We start from the raw sequence: 20,871 nt of genomic DNA, 5'->3' as shown, positions 1-20,871 counted from the left end.
TGGAAGTATAGTCATGTCGTGGAATTTTTTTCTGTATTGGAAACAGTAACAGGATTAAATCAAATGTCCCTTCTCAGGTATGAAGAAGTGAAGATAGAAAAATTAAGGAAAACAGTTATGAAATGTTAAAAAATCACAAAGCTATAAAAAGGAAAAATCAATGAGAAAGAGGTCTTGTTGATTAATGGTACAAATCCTGGCCACTTAGGCACAAACTCACAGACACTAGCAGAGTTCCTTTGGCCCCTGCCGCTGAAAAATGTCCAAGAGGCTTTAGAGGAAAGGTTTCCTTGGGGAGGTGCATTCCAATTTAACCTCTTATGCTAGGCTCGCTATTAGGTGGGCACTCAAAGTCTTAAAGTCTAACTAGACATAATTTAGAGGCGCAGTGACCAAACTAAACCATCAATACTAGTTGTTTAATATGAGTAAACAAATAAGTCCTCCTTTTGCAGAAAGGCTACTGACTACTGTGGCCATCCGAAATGTTTTAGCTAGTCTCTGCTGTGAAAAATCCTCTCTTCATTCCTCTTTACTTGTGACCATGCAAAAGCACTGCCTTTCCACTAGCATACTGCTCATTTTCATTTAAAATGGCCATATTTGGGGCACCTGGGTGGCGCAGTCAGTTAAGCGTCTGCCTTCAGCTCCGAAAGGATCCTGGGGTCCTGGGATCGAGCCCCAGGTCGGGCTCCCTGCTCAGCGGGGAGCCTGCTTCTCCCTCTCCCTCTGCCCTTCCCCCCTGCTTGTGCTCTCTCTTTCTCTCTCTAAAATAAATAAAATCTTTAAAAAATTAGTAAAATAAAATGGCCATATTTATTTAGCTTATGTCTTGAATCTTTTTTTTTTTTTTTTAAAGATTTTATTTATTTGACAGAGAGAGAGACAGTGAGAGCAGGAACACAAGCAGGGGGAGTGGTAGAGGGAGAAGCAGGCTTCCTGCCGAGCAGGGAGCCCGATGTGGGACTCGATCCCAGGACCCTGGGATCATGACCTGAGCTGAAGGCAGACACTTAACAACTGAGCCACCCAGGCGCCCTTATGTCCTGAATCTTGAAGCTGCATCTTCTTCTCCTTTGTTGTGACGTTTCTAGAGGCCAGAGGTCACACCCACTTAACTTGTCTCATGCTGCCCTTAGCGTGATGTTATATGCAATTAGGTTCTCAGTGCTGTTTTGTTCATCTGCTAGATAAGTGCTATCCATCCTTCAAGACTCATGTCCGTGAAGTCTTCCCTTCCCCCTATCTTGATACAGCTGCTTCAAAAGCATCTCAACATACTTCTATTACAACCATCACACTGAATCCTACTTAGGTGTATATGTTTATCTCCACTGATGAGAAATGGGCTGTGTCTTACTCATCTTCCTATTCTTGCAGTGTGTGCTTATCATTCAGCCACTGAACAACTGAACACTGACAACTGAATAAATTAAAGTTATTCCTAGAAGTAAGAAGCAACTTATAAATGCTTATGATATTCACTGATCTTTACATTACATAAAGGTATTTGTTAGGAAATCATTGCTGTTGCAGAAAAAAAAAAAGCTACAGTGACATGTAAGATTTTGATCCTTGGAAATGTTACCTATAACATATTTGCTCAATTTTTTAATAGATGTTTGAAGTAAATATTAAATAACAGGCCCCCTGTCCTCAGTGAGTTTGATAGTCACATAACCCACAGAACTGTATTCTTAGCAACTAAGCAGTTATGGGTCGGGGGGGAGAAGCAGGCCAGAATTTGAACTCGAAGGAAGGAAACTCTACCAGAAGATTTAATATTGGGTTGGATTTTTTTTTTTTTAAGTGGATCTTAAACTACAAATTCAGTGAAAGGCAGGATACAACATGGCATGGTGGGTTGGAAATTGTTTCATGCATACATGATAGCTTAGACCAAGGATTGTAGCCACTAGAGAAAGGAATACAAACAAGTTCTCTGCTGATCCTTTTGTTCTTGGCTTAAATGTCATTCTTCAGTCCTTCCTGACCATCCTATAGTTTCCAACCACCCCGCCCCCAAACACTTCATGATATTTGTGTATTTCATAGCACTTAACCCTGTTTATGTATTTATTTACTAGATTATTGCCTATGTCCCCCGATAGATTCCTAAAGAGCAGAAACCACATATTCTGTATTTATTATATTTAGCATTTAGTATAATGTGATTAGAAGGCAGTGAATAAGTATTTATTAAATAATGGACAAATGAGTGACTGAAAAGTGCCTAAACAGAGATGCTTGGCCAGGTTAGAATACAGGCCAGATCAAAGGGAATAGATCCAATGGGACCAGGAATATATTTGAGGTATTTATCAGAGGCTATTATTGAGGCAGTGAGTTTACACAGAAAGAGTACTAGATCAAAAGTCAAAGATGTGGATGCCTCCTACTGCCAGTTAGAACAGTCACTCACCATCTGAGGTTCTCAAAGACTCGGGTTCCCCATCATAAGCACTGGAGATTCAGACTAGATGATCTATAATACACCTTCTAGTTACGCACGGCATACATAATTTATTGAGCATCTACTATGTGGACTGCATTATGCTGCATGATTTTTAAAAACTCAATCTATTCAGAGTGGAAGATGAATGGGACAAACAAGTATGCAAGTGGTTTTTACTACTGTATCCCATTTTAACTGGAAAAAATGGCAAAATTTTGTAATTCAGACTCTAAGAATATATTCTAGGAAGCTTGAAAATACAATGTGGTCAAAGCAGGAGCAAATATGATTTTAACTGCAACATATTAAACTTGAAGACATAAGAGAATGGTTATATAATGAGGTTATAAGAAACCAGAAACCAAGTGATGAGGATGGAAGGGAGGAGCTCAATGGAGAGAATGGAGAGATTTAAATGTTCCGATGACACAGTTGCTTCTCATTAACCTTCTCCCCAGTTTTGGACCATGCTGATGGAACTAGAAAAGGACAATGGTAATGCGCAAGTGCAGAAAGAAAGCAAGGCAGGAGACTATGGGAATGCAACTTTCTACTCTGTGCTAGGACTTTTGTCTGTCTTGTTCACCACCATCTCTCAAAACTAGCATGATCCTGGGCTCACAGCATGCTTTTTTTTTTTTTGAGAGAGAGAGAGAGAGAGAAAGAGAAAGAGAAAGAGAGAGAGGGAAATTGGGAGCACACTAGCTGGGGGAGGGGTAGAGAGAGAGAGGGAGGGAAAGAATCTTTTTTTTTTTTTTAAGATTTTATTTATTTATTTATTTGACAGAGAGAGAGACAGCGAGAGAGGGAACACAAGCAGGGGGAGTGGGAGAGGGAGAAGCAGGCTTTCCACTGAGCAGGGAGCCCAATGCGGGGCTCAATCCCAGGGCCCTGGGATCATGACCTGAGCCGAAGGCAGACGCTTAACTAATTGAGCGACCCAGGCGCCCTGAGGGAGGGAGACAATCTTAAGCAGACTCCCGGCTGAACGGGGAGCCGGATGAGGGGCTGGATCTCATGACCTGAGCCAAAATCAAGAGTTGGATGCTCAACCTACTGACCCATGCAGGTGTCCCTCATGGCATGCTTTTTATTTTATTTTATTTTATTTTTTAAAGATTTTATTTATTTATTTGACAGAGAGAGACATAGTGAGAGAGGGAACACAAGCAGGGGGAGTAGGAGAGGGAGAAGCAGGCTTCCCCGCGGAGCAGGGAGCTCGATGTGGGGCTCTGGGATCACGACCTGAGCCAAAGGCAGACGCTTAACGACTGAGCCACCCAGGCGCCCTGGCATGCTTTAAATAAAGAATTGGGAGAGGGGTGCCTGGGTGGCTCAGTCGGTTAAGCCTCCAACTCTTGATTTCCTGCTCAGCGGGGAGTCTGTTTCTCTCCCTCTGCCTCTCCCCCTGCTCAAGCATGTGAGCACTCTGTCTCTCTAAAATAAATAAAGAAATCTTAAAAAAAAAATAAAGAAATTGGGAAAATCTATCCATTAGGAGCTCTTTAAAAGTGTCCCTTAGCAGGGGCGGCTGGGTGGCTCAGTCAGTTAAGTGAATGATTCTTGATTTTGGCCCAGGTCATGATCTCAGGGTCATGATATCAAGCCCCAGGTTGGTGCCATGCTGGGCATGGAGTCTGCTTAAGATTCTCTCTGTCCCTCTCCCTCTGCTCCCCCCCCACTTGCTCTCACACTCTCTCTCTCTAAAAAAAATAAATAGGCAGGCACCACAACCTGCATGGTGAATGAATGAAGGAACAAATGAAAGACAAAATTGCTATCATTGTCCTCTCAAAATAATTATGACATCTTTAAAATATGCCCAGTTTCAGGTTAAAGTAACCCATATATGTACTCAGTAATTAAAAATCCTGAACGATCCCCTCTCCCCACCCTTCTGGAAAAAATAAGCATCATTTCATTTCTAAAACAATAAAACTCTACTAGAAAGCAATTCAGGAAGAGCATTAAGTTGTTCAGTGTGATTTTCTTAATAAGCAATGCTGTTTGCCAACTTCAACACCAGAAATACATTTAAGGTTTACTGTTAGAGTTCATTTCATTGGTCTAGTTCCTAACCATTCAAAGAGTTTCCAAAGACATTCACCTCATAAGACAGTTTGTTTTGGGCAAAGTTATTTGTTTTGTACCAAATTTTCCTCAGTTGCTTTGTTTAGTGATGGGCTTCATTAAGGAACCCATTACATTGAAATGGAGCATCTTGCATCACTTAGTGTTTATTGAAACACTATGCTGTGTGTGGGCGGTTTATGGTTATGATAGAAGAGCCATGTTTCTGCTTCCAAATCAAAGGAGAGATGTAATACTTGTAGTTGCTTTCGTAGCTGCAGGGATGAGCATTTTACAGTCTTTTGGACAATGACAATTTTTTCAAGAAAGTCCAATGCTCACACAGGGTGGGTGGCATTGAAGGGGAGGACTGGGCTTTGCTGATAAGAGAGAGGAATGCATTATTTGTCTTACTGTCTCTTTCGATTGTCTTCGAAGAACAGAAGAACTAAAATTTCATCTGCTCTGCTTTGGGTTAGTTGGTTCTGAGTGTTCATGGTGTGAGGCCAATCTTAGGGGTTGAGAATATATATATATATGAGAGAGAGAGAATATATAGAGAATTCTTTGGGGTCAATTGCTTGCGGGGTGCATCAGCATGTGGGGAGGTGGTGAAAACTGCCATTCCTCTGGTTTCTTGCTGCCAGGTAGCATAACACTGTTGAAATGGTTGCTCTTTCTGCCCCTGCCCTCACTTCTTGTCAGGAAGCGGGAATTATGAGACTGGTAAATGTGTGAGCCAGACTGGGTCTGTGTAGCGCAGTCTCCTTCCTTTTCTCTGTTGACACCAAGATTTCGTGCCTCCCAGTCCAGGATTCTTTCTATTGGACAGTTACATTCACACATTCTGGGGCAACGGTTCCCAAATTGGACCATGCATCAGAATTCCCTGGTGGGCTTGTTAAAACTCAGATTGCCAGGCACCACACAGAGTTTCTAATAGGGTGAGACATTTCTAGCAAGTTCCCAGATGCTGCTGATGCTGCGGGTCCTGGGACCATGCTTTGAAAACCATTGTTCTAAGGCATAATAAGTGATTTTCATCTTGCTTTATTAGCAGTTCAATTCATTTGCCAGATATAGTGCAAGCAAAAAGAGAAAGTACTGGGAAAAAAATCTCAAGAAGAAGGAAGAAATGGTTGTAGAAATACTTTGATGCATTTGGGAATTAGACTTAAGTATGGGTCAGATCAGTTTTAGGTTTATTTGGTAAAGACCAAGATACGATACTACAGTAGTGTTCTTGTTAATCATCACCAGAAAAATAACTACTTGCTCAGGGAAGCTTGTATTTGCTCATGAAGATGGCAGTAAGTATAGAAAGGAAGCATCTATACACATGCATTCCAAGTTCTCATCTTTGGAGAGGGTGTGACTGAAGTCCAACCTAATTAGCTAGGTGAACCGCTCCCCCCAACAAAAAAGAAAAGAAAACCCTCAAAAAAGATAAAGTTGAACACATCTAGAGGAATGATATCTGCCTACCAGGGTAGTATTTGCATAAAAAAGGATATTCAATAGGTTTCTCTTATACCACACGTTCTACTTAGTAAATATAATTGAGGTTTTAAAATACATCTGTCTCGAAAATTTAATTTACATATCACTATATATTACATGTAATTACATTTAGGATGATGGGAGAGTTATATATCCCAGGTTTCTAGAAGCCACAAGGATCTGATAGCAACTTGCCCAACTTGTTTATCTTATTGATGAAATAGGTAAAAAAAAAAATTTTTTTTAAATGAAGGGTTTTGTGTACTGAACCACAAGAAGTAAGGCTACAGCTGGCAAATTTCTTAGAAAACAGAACAAACTAAAACAAAGAACAAAAAACTACAACAAAACAAAAAACTGCTTCGGAGTTTTCTAAAATCATAAAGAGCATCTGCGCAGTGGGCTGTGCTGGACACGTTTTTAAAGCAGCCCTGGGCGAGAATGATTCTGGTGGCATCACTAAGCTGGGCTGGGGGGTTGCCCAGCGAACGTCCCCCTCGGGAACTGTAATGCCTTGTTTCTCCACGATCCTCTTGAATTACTTAATCCTCGTCTCATTTTTCAAGTTTAAGGCATGTATGTATAGTTCATCATCTGAATGACATTATAAACTTCCTATGAACCCAGATTATTCCTCAGCCTGTTTATAGTCTTCCACAGTGGAAGGGCAGTGGATGGGCAGTGTCCCCCCATCCGGTGGCTCAGTGTGCAAGAATGCAGACGCCTGAGGACAAATCAGGAGCACACCTCCAGGTGAAATGGAAGGGCAACTCACTCTGATCCAGGACTTTCTCTTGCAAATGTCTGCGCTATCAGATAATCAGACACAGCATTTTAAACACGGTTGTGCTTGTGCTTTGCTTCTTATTTTGAGCATTTATTAATACGACAGATTTTACATATCTACAAGCTAAGAGGCTAAGTTTTAAAAAATGCTACAGCGGTCAGGATATTGTCCACATGGAAGATAATAGTTTGTAATTTATTATTTAAAATACTATAGGCTGCTCTCCAGCATATTTTTGGCCTTTTCAGCTTTAGTAACAAAATGAGCCAATACTGTCCAAGAATAGTTTACAGTAGATGTTGGAAAGAACATATGACTTGGAGTCCACTTAAAAGGCTCTAAAGAATTCTCTAATATGATTCGTGCTACATTTAGAGCCAGCATTTCTTTCCCCTGTGAAAACGAACCCATGATTTTGTAACATATGTCATTGGGAAAGTATGAATCAATTGACAGAATCTGAAGTAAGAACATAAGGGGAAAAATAGTCCATACCTGTTATTCGATGATACAAACATCTAATATCCTGTATAAATTAGTCTCTGAGCAAAATGGTAATATAACCTCCTTTGCCACATTTTCTTTACATAATCTTAAATATCTGGCTTGGATTCATTCAGGGGGATGGTACAGATACACCCACTTCCGTGGCTGCGGCAAAAAGGCAGCCTGCAGGATGATTTGTCCATATTAACTCTGCTCAGTTTGTGATGTGTAAAAAAGAATTTTATAATAGCATTCAGCCAGGCAAGCTTCTCAGGAGACTAGAACAAGAGAGAAAGTGTTTGCGTTTAAATTGTTTCTTCAAGTACACTAAGTATTGGGCTAATTCCAAAATAAGTTTTGATTAAGCGCTGCGCATCAACTCATTTTGTATTCTTTCATTCCTTCAGGAGCCCTGTTTATGTGCTATGTGCTGGATTGAGTCAGATGTACAGAGACGTGATCACTGCCCAGGAGTTTCTCCTGGAGATGGGGAGAGAGACAAGTACACTGTGCCGACAGTGGGAGACGTGGTATTCAGCTTCAGGGGCCCCTGGAGTCTTAGCCTGGGACAGGAAGGGTTAGGAGGACTTGGTGGGTTAGAAGGACTTCCAGAAAACAAGGGAAGTTGAGGGGACTGGCAGTCCAGAAACAGGAACTAGTATGTGTGAAGGAAAGAAAGCTAGAAAAAGTACTGTCCGTTTGAGAAACCAAGTGTTGTCTGGTTCTTTATCACACATGTCAAAATTATGTGTTTTGCTCTGAGTCCTAATTCATAAAACAGATAACTTACAGGGTTTGGGGTTATACTAAAATAGGATTCCTAAAAAGCACTGCTTTTGAGATTTTTTAAAATGTGGTAGCCTCTGTACTGTATCACTGACAACAGATAAGCTGGGTGGGTGGAGGGAAAGACGAAAAGATACGCAAAGCAGCAGAAGGTAAGAGGAATACAGTGGTGAGAAAATTGTATAGAGAGAAAGGATGTGGCTTGAAAAGAGCTTTAAGTGCACATGGCTACTGAATGAAGTTAGGCAGTGTCCCTTCCGACGATTTTTTCCCCCATTTCTCTCCCTTTCTCTCTCTCTCTTTTCTCCCTTCCTCCCTCTCTGCTCTCTCTCCCTCTCTCTTTTGAGAAATCCCCAAAGAGATCTCCAAGAACTTACATGATGTAGAAACCTAGTCCCATTGATGTTGCTGGGGCACAACTATTTCTAACCCTCTTCATCTTCTTCTGTCCTCTTCTCCCTGCCCTTCCCCTCATTCCCACCCCAGGCACCAGGGGAAGGGGCTGGCCAACGCCGCCATTTGGAGGAAGGAGGAGAGGTTGGGAAGGAGGTGCTAAGAACCAGCTACTGGGAGAGGCAAACGTCCACTTCTGAGATGCACATTCCTCTGTCATCTCAAGTCAGTGAGAAGAGGAAAAAGAAGCAAGGACGGGGAAGAAAAAGGCGACACTTTGAATCTCTATATAGAACTGTAACATTCATTTCTGGTTTGGAAAGACAGAAAAGACTTTTCGTCCCTCTCTGATAGACAGCAGGAACCTTGCAAGCATGAGTATCTGACGTGGGGCTTCATCTCATACAGGGCAAATATGGAACTAGAAATACTGATGGAAAAGTTAACTTTCCAATTCCTTTTATTTTAGTAACAACAACAAAAAACAGAGCACGAGGAATTTGAAGACGTAGAGAAGATTTATGCGGCACCGATGTTTCACATCACCTGATCGTGATACCTGGTGAATTCAAAGGCCCGTTTTTAAATGTACCACGTGACATTTTTCTGGTCACTTACTTCTATCCGTCCAAGTGGCAAAAATGGAGACAAAGAGTTACCGTTTACTAATTACAATCCCAGTGATTAAAAAAGAAAAAATCCAGCAGGAGGAGCTCTAACCTGCCTTAGAGCTCAAATTTTAAAAACAAAACCGTTGAAAGCAAACAGAGGCAAACAGAGAGGCGGTTGTGCCCTACAAGCTGCCATGTCAGTGAACAAACATGTGACTAAGTCCCATTAAATGCTCCGCACGCAGCCGGGGGATGATACTGGCAGGGGCTGAAGGGCCACCATCGCCCCCCTTGCACGAGTCTCCTTGTTCTGATGCAGCGAACCTGGGCTTGGATCTGTGGTGTCTGTCTGTTCTTACAAAAGAGGGAGCAAAAGGCCGATTTCTCGGCAAGTCTACAAGTCAGTCTTTTCCTCTCAAAGTGTCCTACTGTTTCTACACGAGACTCTGACACTCCCTCAAACACAGCATTTAAAAATGGAATTTTTATCAGTGGTGGACGGTACTAGAAACACTCCCAAATGTTCCATCGCCTTCACTCAGTGGCTTGATGGGCGCTTTTTTAAAATGAGGGAAATGCTGGGTTTGTAAAAATTGGTGCTAAAAGGGCAAGCAATCATATGTCCCCTGGGCCATGTAAAGAGTCTGCAGAAAGAATTACAGCTTTCTAACACACACACACACACACACACACATCAACTGGAACACAAGAATTTACTCAGGAAAACAGTGAGAAATATATGAATTTAACAGTTATAGGATTTGGGGGGTAAGCCTTTCCATTTTGGACAGTGTTGTGGGAGTGGGACGGACGAGTGGGCATACAGGATGGTCAGAATTACTTAACCTGAAGGAAACTTTCTACCAATCCCTTTTAATCTATTGCCAATAAGAAGTCAAACTTTTTGTTTTACACCTTAATGGTATGCCCACATTTTAAATTTTTATACAAGCTTCTACAGAAACTTTAACTAGACCAATTCAGACCAAAAATCACTAAATAAAGCTAGTCTAGACGGAAAAATCTATGAAAACCATATGTCTTTTAGGCATCTGTCTTACAAAAACGGCCATCATCCTGGAGAAATAGTTCACAAGATACGCTTTTAGGAAAACTCTGCCGTAATGACCGTGGGGGCTGTGCTTGAGAAGGCGGCTTGCCTAGGACAAAGTCACGCCAAAATGCTGACCAGTGAAAGGCTCCCATCTCTGCATACGTCTCTCTGTAAACATCACTGAAAGGGCAGGCAAAGGCAGGGATAATTTATACTTCCATTATCTTCGGAGGGATCAAAAAAGTTTTGTTCCTCCACACTCCTACAGAATGTTAGACCAAGGGATCTCAAAGCCACCCTGTTCTCACTCACAGAAGACTGTTTTGGATAACGTTGAACGTGGATGAGGCCAAAGAACCGGAACATTTTCTTCTGATTATTCCCTCATCCTGCTGGCCTGCCAAACACAGCGAGAAGGCAGGTGTCCAACATAAGTAACTAAAGGAAGACCGTCCTGTATAATTGGATGGAGGGCCCATCTGAGAGACCAGGGGACTCAGGACTGGGGCCCAAAGCAAGAGCGCACTGAGAATGCAGCAAAGGGAAATGTTCTCAAACCTTGCTTTTCCGATTTAATATTGCTCTCTGAACTGGAAACACTGCTACCTTCATTATTCTGGCTACGTATTTTTACCTTTTTTACCTCTCAAAATGCACATTTAATGCCTGGTGATGGGTATTAAAGAGGGCACGTACTGCACGGAGCACTGGGTGTTATACGCAAACAATGAATCATGGAACACTACATCAAAAACTAATGATGTAATGTATGGTGATTAACATAACATAATAAAAAAATTTTATTCATATAAAATAATAGCATATCATTTACAAATAAAAAATGAAATACTCTTGATTATAAAGACAAAAAAAAGAGGTAGCATGAAATCCACAGGGAAAAAAAATAGAAAAGTAAACTTTAATGGTCAAAAATCACAACATTTTAACTGAAAGCTGAACAGTCTATGGAGATTATGAAAGTATTTGTAAGTTGTAAAGACTCCCTGTGACCCTCGAGAATATTTTCTTCTTGCTCAACAGGGAAGGGGACTTTGGAAGAACACAGTAACACTGGCTATTGGCATGAATACCCCATAGTGTTGTGCCATCACCTAGAGGGCTGGGGATGCACAATATATGTCGAATAGCTACATATGGAGAAGAGGTCCTGGGGTGGAGGAGACGAGGATAGTATAAAAGAAGGAAATTTACAAGATGTAGTCAATCATACACCAAAGTTTTAAGCACAGGGAAAAACACCATTTCAACATGTTTATTCAAAGATACTGTGCTTTAAAACGAGTTTTCAATATACTTAGTTTTCAAGTAGTAAGATGGTGATGGGGTAATTTAGAGTGTTTGAAATATTAAAACAAATCGAACAATCATATCAACATCCCTCACCACAGACTCTTAAATTGAACTATAGGGCATTTAAGTAAGTTAAAGTCTGATGACGAGTCACAGGGATTTCTGTGGCCCATTAATTTCAGTCCTGAATGCTTCAATACTACTGTTGTCAAGCTAAAACGACAAGTTTGCTTTCTTTCAAATAATATGTGTAGCCTGGATTTTATTTTGACTTTAGACCCAGATATGTGGAGGGAAATTACCGCAGTGGTTTATCTAGTTAACACTTTTACTAATGTTTCCTTAATTTTCCACCCCAAGAGGCAATAATTAAGGTAGAATTTGCCTCACAAGAAGTATTATTATTTTAGTTATTAAAATATTTTCCAACACTACCAAGAAGCAAAAAAAAATTCTAGTTGTTTTAAAAATAAGTAGACGTCTTCCTCAGGTTTTATAGCTTTTCCTCCGTGAATGGTGGTCTAAATGTGGAGCAGCGTATAGACTTTCTGGCAAAGTCCCTTGAGTGTGATGCTAAGGGTAGATTTATTTGAGGGAAAAATTTCATTCACTCTTAAAACTGGCTTCGAGAACAATCCTAATATAAACTTAAAAAAATACACGGTACAGAATATATCGTACATAAATATCCACTCCCCAGTGAAATAATTTCATTTTAGACTTTCTGGGCTGCAAAACACCTTTGAAAGCCTTTCTCATCTGCCCTCCTAAGAGGTCTCATTCTAGATCAATGGGATATACACTGACCAAGATAAATGTAGAAAATGCTGCCTCATGGAAATCTGAAACCAAAAACAGGTAATATTTACATGGTGGCAGCGACTGGTATATTTGATTGTAAAATAAAATCATTTCCCAGATCATATTCAAAACCACCCGAGACCTTCTCCTCACACTTCTCACTTCCTCTTGGTTCTCGAAACTGCCACAGAAGCTTGGGGTCTCTCGTGTGGCGGTGTATCTAGTTTGTGCTTATCCAGGCCTTCATGTCTTTCTCCCTTTCCGTTGGCTCCTCAGCCCTTCCACAAGAAAGGCGGGGATGGAATGGAGCTTATTTCTAAATTTTATATTAACTTGCACATTTCCTGGGTTCCCAGTATTTACACCGCATTTAAACTAATCCCAGTGGGGGGAAATGTCGACCCTATGAAGATATGGAACTCTCCTTGTGTCTGAGCAACTGAAGTCAAGAAGGCCCAGCCTTGCCGCTGACGATGAGTGAAGGAGAATTTTGCTATCTGCCATTTTGACTGACCATTTTTTTCTGATCCTCGGATGTTAAGTGTTCTTTCTACAGTTCATATGAGCTGATAATTTTGGCTGGGACACAGGAATGGACATGTCCTAGTGTTTATGGGAATCGTTACAAAAATAATTCCAGAAATTAGAGCACTTGCTATTTGTGGTTTTGCCTATCATGTGGCTCTGATGCCTGGAAGGAAAAGAAAGTACCACGCCAGGATGAGGCTGCCTGAGTACCTTGTGGTTTCAGACTTTGCCCTAGGTAGGAATTCTTCTAGTTTTGATCAGAGTCGCCATTGACCTAAGCTTTCATCTAAATACAGGTAATGTGGCGTCAATACACCTGCAGATTCTCTCAAACCCAATGCCCTTCCAACGCCACCCCCCTTCCCCCACACTTAAAAATACTGGCCAGACCAGAAGTGTAATATTCTTTTGGCAAAAGCATTAAGTAAGCCAGACGGATTTCATTTGGCAACTAAAGGGTGTAAATATGTGTTTAGATTCAGAGGTTCCCCCAGACAATGGTTACAATATGTTGGCTCAAGCAAGCTACAGGATTTCAATGTTGGGCATTTAAAAATTCTATGTTCAGGCAGCAATAAAGTTATGAGAAGCAGACAAAAGCCATCCAGCCCTCAGCTAAATCCTCCTCTCCTTTCTCATATTGCTGGAGGTAAGTGTTTAGGGCACGTTCTGAGTGAAAGATGCAGCACTTACAATTTCATGTTTAATTTCCTGGCTGTTTATCGGCCGAAGCAACTCCAGTAAGCTAAATTTCACTTCTACTCTTTCACAGTAGCTGCTAAGTCAGAGGGAAAGAAGAAGCGCCCAGCAGCTCCTTCTCCGAGCATGCTGCTTGGATAGAATTTAGAGGTGAAAGAGCCACGAATCATGTTGTGCTATGAATCTCTGAAGTCACTGAAAAACATGCCCTCTAACCGTGACTGCCTGCCTGTGAAGGTTTTCCCTGTAAAATCCTTCTTTTCTTACAGCGAAGGAGACAAAGGGGGGCAGTGAGGAAAGAGAAGGACTAGCTTGCGTCTCTCTGTCTGCTTACACTGGGCGGGATTCGATTCTCTTTGCTTTTCCTTTTCGAGCTGACATCAACTTGTATATAGGAACATTCAGCAGATTCCAACTGGTGACAGTTTGCTGCTGACTGGCCACAGGAAGAAGAATAATCATTTACTGTGCATTTTTCACTGGTCAGTGACTCCCGTGCCAGACGCCCGTCTTGGCTGTCTTCCTCCATCAATCAGGTGAGACCCAGGGCAGGGCTGGGTATCCTGAAATTCAGAAAGGCTTTCCCTGCAATGGCCCAAGCTTAGCAATTTAGAACCCCAGAGAGAACAATGACAGAGCTATTTGCTATTATTTGTCATGGGATGTGGAAGCAATTGTATTTGGTTAACTCACCGCCAGTTACCACTGGGCTAACAGTGGCATATTGTATTTACTGCTGCCTGCCACCTGTCAGCATTTATGTTGCTTGTACTTTATCTCCTGTAGATCCTTTCTTATTTTCCTTTCTCTTCTATCCTCCTACAGCCTCGGGTATTTGGAAAGGGAAGATAAGGGACACGCCGTAAACAGAAAGGCAATCTGAAGTCTACCTTGACGCATCTGCAAAAGTCCCAAATTCTGACTTTCAGAACACTTGCAGTTCTGTTCCTGGGCCTCCCCTAAACAGACTGCCAGTCATTCCGTACTGTGGCAGGATGAAGATGTTTGTGTAAAGTAGACTCAGGTTCGCTAGACCCAAGAAGGAAACCACCAGACTAATTTTACCTTCACTTAAACCGGATTGAAACCAAGACTGAAGAATGAAAAACCTTGTCATTAACCATCGATTCACCTCAACGAAATATTATGTTACAACCAGAATCATTGTGGAATTCAAATGATTTTGATGGGATGTTTAACCGAGGGGCTTAAATTAAATTGAATATTTTCTTTAGTGAACAGTTTCTGGCCAAATTTCTATTTTCATTGAAATATATGAAGCATCATATTTTCAACTCATGTTGAACCTGCAGCAAATTATTAATTACATTTGGGATTTCAGTAACAAATGTTATAACACAGCAGCCTCACGAAATGCCTTAAATGCTAAGAATCAGAAAAACACCACCTTCCATTCTTGGCATTTAGACTTAAAAAAAAAAATCTTTGCTTGACTTTTAAATCCAGTTGCTAAAAATAAAAACTGTTTCCCTGAAAAATCAGAATACCTAATCATAAATTTATTTGTTTTTTAAAGAGGAAAGGCAGTGAGGAAAATAAACTCATGGCTGAAATCAGAAATCACAAGACGAGTTCATCATATGTCCAAATGACACTCAGTTGCTAAAGGAAGTCACACGTTTAGAGGGCTCTTGAGGAGGGAGTAAGTCAGGATGTTTCCAGGACATGATTTCGGGAGAATCAGACACACAGGCTAGTCACAAAAGTCGCTTAATTGTCCGTGTACCCTGAACCCATGACTTCAAGACTCAGCAGCTTCATCCTTCATGGCACCAAACCTTCATGTGAGGGATGCAAAGACACACTTTTAAGAATCGTGGGTTTGTCTTTACTCAAAATTTGGGGGACTGGCTGAAAAAAAACAAAACAAAACAAGGAGACCTTATCCCTCAGTGAAAGGGATTCTGTGTTAACTGTCAACTAGATCAACATATAAAATATGTAAAAGAGATATAACACAGCAGTGTATCAAGGTCAAACATCTAAAACAAGATTCCATTGTAAAGAGAACCAAATGGCTTTTACCTTCTTAAAGAGCCCACGAGTGCACCAATTATCTCTTTATGTAGAGAGATTTCTGTATCTTTTGCCATGGTTGGTTCAGCAGTAAATGACTGAGAATGTGGGACTGTGATGAGACTCTCAAAGAGTGCCATGTAACGTCGGGGAAAATGAATATGCCACGGAATGGGTGTAAGTGGGAAACCCTGTGATAATCTCGATGATGCTCCAGGGCTGTCCACGCAGTGAGGGATGTCAGCTTTGCTATGGGGCTCACCAGAGAGGCGATAATGGAGCATTTCTTGGTTTCCATCTTGTGTCTCTGTCATGTGGATGGCTGGAGTGAAAGCCAAATCCTCGCCTATGATTCAGTTTTGTCATTTTTAAAAGACACCATCAGACTTGGTGACAAGGCTGGTTAAAAAAAGTACTTCAGTTTTTCAATATTTTTTTTTAAATAGAGGACTGAGTGATGAGGTAAATGAAGTTTGCTTTTCCTTGGATAGAGACCCTTCCTCCCACCCTTATCCCCTTTTGACCGTTGCAAAATAGCTTAGTCCAAGGAAAGGGGAGAAGACAAATGAGTCAAATAATGCCAGAATCAGCTGTTGCCAGGAAAAACACACTCTGATTCAGTTAATTTGTTCTGTTAATGTCAAAGGCTGTGATTCCCAATTAACTAATTTTAAGAAGCCATAACCGAAAATAGCTACATCAGCCCTAAAGTTAATATTTGATGAAGATTAGGATCTTCAAGTAAGAAGAACAGGGCCCCCAAAGAGGTGATCATGTCTGCTTAAGATCACCTTGCTGAACAGGAACACAACTGGCTGGGATTTTCAAACTGGGTTTTAGCCCCTTCAGAGAAGTTGAGTGGAGTGGGAGGGCAGGGGGCAAGCCAAAGATTCTGGCAATAGAAAATGTTCCACAAATCAGATTTGCATACACTCAACTTACTAATGGCAGAAGCATCCCTACTGGTGAGTCTCTCTGGGATAGAGATGCTCCCTTAGATCAGGTGGAACTAATTAGAACAGGCATGTAGTTTGCAGGATTTCCAGCTCTCTCACTGAAAGGCTCCATGCGCAGAAACCAGAACAGCTTGAGCAGCTGAGAAAAGCTGGGCCAAAAATGACTCCACCCGCCCCTCTCCTTCCTCTTCCTTTACATTGGAATGGAAAGATAGAATAATAATAATTAAATAAATAAATTTAAAAAACCCAGAACGCTCATGGTTTCTGTCCAATTGCAAGTGCTTTCATTACATTTGAATAGGGTTAAAATAAAGGCATACAAGTTCTTAAACGTCAAAATCCTAACTTGCTAATGAAGTCGCAAATTATCCGGAAGAAAATTATGTACAGGCACATGCCGAATGGCAGAATATTTTGCCTCTGAAAGTTCAGTTACTGCCTTTGTAATATTAAAGCCCAACAGGGAGTCGGTGGGACACGGCTTGTACTGTCTTGTCACGTTAGGAGTTTCTGGTTTCAGATAAAAGAGGAGAAAGGGTCCTTAAGAAAGTAAAGAGCTAGAAAAAAAAAAAATCAAACTTCCTTCTCGGAAAGCTATGGGTTGCTTTCCTGGAGATGATGGATAATGGCATTTCAACGTTTTTTTTTTTTTTAGTTTTTAATAGAGAAAATGGAGGCAAATCACAGAGGGAAAAGAGAATATACAAATAAACAGAACAAGGTGAAGTTTCAACAAGAGCTTCCCTCAACTTTTTTCTTTCTTTTTCCATCTTTGTCTTTCTTTTTCTCTTTCTTTCTTTTTTTTTTTTTTTTTTTTTGAAATCTTAAACCCCATTTCTGGCTTGCATTTGGTAGGATTCCTGCTCTGGCTTTTATTAAAAACAGACTTTATGTGGTCAGAATTCTTCATCTTAAGCTAAACTTTAATAGGCATAAGGATCCTGACAGCTTCTCTCTTGGTCTCTCTCAGGTGACCCCCCCCACCCCACCCCCCAGAGGGGTTTCCCTCCCATTGCGCTGAACTGGCGCTGAAACTTGAAGGCTCAGCACAAAAACCAACTTTCCTCTTTTACTCTGAAGTCTCATTTCTGTTTTACATTTGAGACTCTTTTCAAGGCCAGGGTGTTAGGTCTGGCTCCAAGTGGAGAATATTCTAGAAATTTTGAATAACATAACTGGTGTCCTATAAATTCCCCAACACAGATGCATTAAACCTGGCAGTTCCCCTTCTCTAGCGTGAGCTACTGATTCCTGATTCCTGCCCGCTACCTTCTGTGAGCGAGCTTGGAAATACCAAGGGCGACTCCATCCCGCTTAACAAATCAATTTAGCATTCAACGGTATCTCTGAAGGGTATTGGCAAGCCAGCTTATCTGAAACCAAGAGGTAAAGCAGCCAAGCGAGCAAACAAAGACATGCATGTTCATTCCTGAGGAAAGGCACCACCAGGTTGCTCTCGTTTCTTCTTGTAGCTAAACAGACAAAATAGCCCACTTCGAGGCTCCTGTATGGGACTCCTGCCCGCCCCCTCTCCTGCCCTCCCCCAGTGGCCTCCATACCTTCCTGGCACAATGGCAGATACATTCCCAGTCAGTCTGAGATTTCCTAAAACAATCATTTAATCTTGCGTGTAGTGGGTGAGGCTCAACACTGACATTTATTTATTTATTTATTTTTCACGTGGAAGGGAAAATCTCTGCAATACTGTAGTGCAGTGGTTCTCAAGGGGAGGGAGATTTTACACCCCATGCCCCACCTCCCCAAACACACTAGCGATGTCACAACTGGGGCAGTACGACTGACATCCAGTGGGTCGAGGCCTGGATGCTGCGAAACATACTAAAATGCAAGGGCCAGCCCCCCACGATAAACATGGCAGTAGAGTGCCAAGGTCGAGAAACCCTGGTATTGTGATTGGAAGACTGGGCTCTGGAGTCAGACTGCTTGGGATTGAAGCCCAGCTCCGTTAGGGTCTGGTTGAGCAGCCGTGGGCGAGCTGTTTGAACCTCTATGCCTCATCTGTAAAATGGATAATCACCTCTCCTTTCGGGCTGTTGTGAGCAGTAAACACAAATGTACCTGCAAAGCACTTAGGACAGTGCCTAGCATACACTGAGAGCACAATCAATATTAGCTATTGCTTTCACTATTATTACCAGAAATGTAGCTCAGTTCCAAATAAATTGTAAAGGTGAACCTTAGTTTTACAGGGAGAAAATATAGGTTTGAGAGTACATGTATCCTTTCTGATTAGGACCCAAGTGAGGATCACCCTGACAGCCACAGTGCTTTACAATTTATCAGGCTCATTACATACGATTGGGGCAACAGCCTTGCTGAAACTGTTCTTATTTCATAGATGGGGAACCTCTAGCTCAGAGTTCAATGAGCTGTGCAAGGTCTGTCGCAAACCAGGCCTTCTGAGTCTACAGCCCCTGCTAGTCCTGCTCGGCCCCCCTTTGTTTACAAGTTTAAGATGCCCCTTCTCTTCATTACACCCAACAGCCCAAGGATCAAAATCAATGTAAGCCCTGTAATCAGAGAGTGAGGTGACTCAGGCTTCGTGGGGGGAGGAAGTCACCCCTCTTTCATGGTACGCGCATAGCAAGGTTTTTCTTCGTCAAGCAGACAAATATTTTAATCGCCTGAACTCAATATTTTTAAAAAATTAAATTTCTGTATGAGCTAATTTCCTTTCCTGTTAAAATTTCTGATGTTGAGGAAAAAGCCTCCCAACTCCTTCTTTTTTTAAAATCTGTAGTTATACACATTGTACATATTTGGCTGTAAACGTACAAAGGTGAGAATATAGCTTCAACTATGTACATGTTTCACGTTTCATTTATTCACTATTTTGTTTCACAAGTAAGCCTGAAAAATCTGCTTCCATGTGCCAAAATGTATTATTCAAATGTGCGATGTTCCATCTCATATATGGTTAGTGACTGCACACAGCAATCATCGTGTCTGTGTTAAAATGTCTACGCATAGTTTTAAAAAATATATCGCAAACTAATCAGCCCGGTTTTTACTTTGGCTACAGTAAAGTTAATAACGTTGGGCTTAAGGGTTATAGTTCAGGGGGCAAATGGATACTATTCCTTGAAGTTAGTTGTTTTCCAGAATTCCTCTGGTAATGGAGAAGGTGAGGCCTTAGCTCCTGATGCTCTCTCATGAGCTACGGAGCACACAGCTTGCAATAACCCAGCCATGGCTCTTTCTTTCCTTTCAAAGCGCTCTCTCAAATTATACAAACAGCTGCCCCAATGTCATTCATTTGGACCCTGTTTTCTTTGGTCCCGTTTAGTTTGTGCCGGTGGATAAAGGAGAGGTTTGGACCACATTCTGGTGGTGTCAAGGCTCCGCGGTTTTCCCATGATACCCCTCTCCTGGGTGAAAATTGCAAATGTGTATGATAGTATCTTTGCAATTTTCTTTTCCAAATAGATTCTGTCTGTTAGGCTAGAAGAAGAGCACCGAAGAGCATCCCCCCAGCGTGCGCGGCCTGCAGAGCACTCACCTGGGGACGCTGGGCGGGGCCCTCGTGGGCCGGGAGGGAACTTGCGGGGGCGCCCCGAACCACTCGCTGCTGCTGCTGCTGGGGAAAGGGGGGAGCGGGCCGGGCCTGAAGGGCACCGGGGGCGCCCCCGAGTGCGGGCCGGGGGAGGGGATGGCGGGCGCGGGCCCTCGGCCGGACACGGGCCGCGTGAGGGGAGCGCTCAGCGTCGGCCGCCTCTGGGTGGTGGGGCTTGGCGGGGGGGACCTGAGGACAGACGAGAGCAGTTTCAGTCCGAGCTCACCTTCAAAAAAATATTTTATGACCTCCGGGCTGCTCTGTAAAAACTATACTTTTGACGGAGTAACTCGGGGCCGAGTCCGGAACGTTGGCAGGTCTGAAAGGGGGGGGCGCCTGGCGGGCTCGGTCCGAGTCGCTCGGGGCTCCCGAGCTCCAGGCGTGGGTGTGAGCCCCACCGTGGGTGTAGAGGTTACTTACATGAATTTTTTTAAAAAAGGTATAAAAGGGGTAAATGGTGAAAAGGAATTTCCCCTCCGCCCAACCCTTCACTACCCAGTAGTAGTTTCCTGTGTATCCTTTTCAACTATATCTTAGGATACAACACAATATTCTCGCTACAATATATACATTCTTTTTTTTTTTGTACATATTAGAACATAACGTTCTACAACTTACTTTTTTAAAGCTTCATATTAACTTGACTATCTTTTCATTTCAGTATAGAGCCGTCTTACTCGTTTTGAGGGCTGTATAACATTCCACTGTAAGGCTCTATCGTGTTCGTTTCTGAAGGGATAATCTGACCTTCTCTCTCTCCCCTGAACTTAAATATCTTTTTTCCTCTTTATTCCTTAGGTTCATATTGGTTTAGGGAAGC

At 42.0% G+C, this 20,871-nt stretch overlaps 1 protein-coding gene across 7 annotated transcripts in view; it reads right to left on the bottom strand.

The window, feature by feature from the left end:
* DNM3 (dynamin 3) overlaps positions 1–20,871 on the bottom strand; it is a 539,814-nt gene that overhangs the window by 5,809 nt on the left and 513,134 nt on the right. For 4 of the 7 annotated variants that reach the window (XM_078077964.1, XM_078077966.1, XM_078077967.1 and 1 more), the window contains one exon: positions 19,998–20,240. In XM_078077964.1, coding sequence (XP_077934090.1) covers positions 19,998–20,240 — 243 coding nt within the window. Of the gene's footprint in view, positions 1–15,000; positions 15,354–19,997; positions 20,241–20,871 lie in introns of those variants that run through there. The other 3 variants (XM_078077968.1, XM_078077971.1, XM_078077970.1) reach the window with 2 other exon arrangements.

This window comes from Halichoerus grypus, chromosome 7, assembly GCF_964656455.1.
Source record: "Halichoerus grypus chromosome 7, mHalGry1.hap1.1, whole genome shotgun sequence".
In the NCBI taxonomy this organism is placed as follows: domain Eukaryota; kingdom Metazoa; phylum Chordata; class Mammalia; order Carnivora; family Phocidae; genus Halichoerus; species Halichoerus grypus.
Note: the sequence above shows the minus strand (reverse complement) of the source record. Positions and strands in the feature narration are given on the sequence as shown.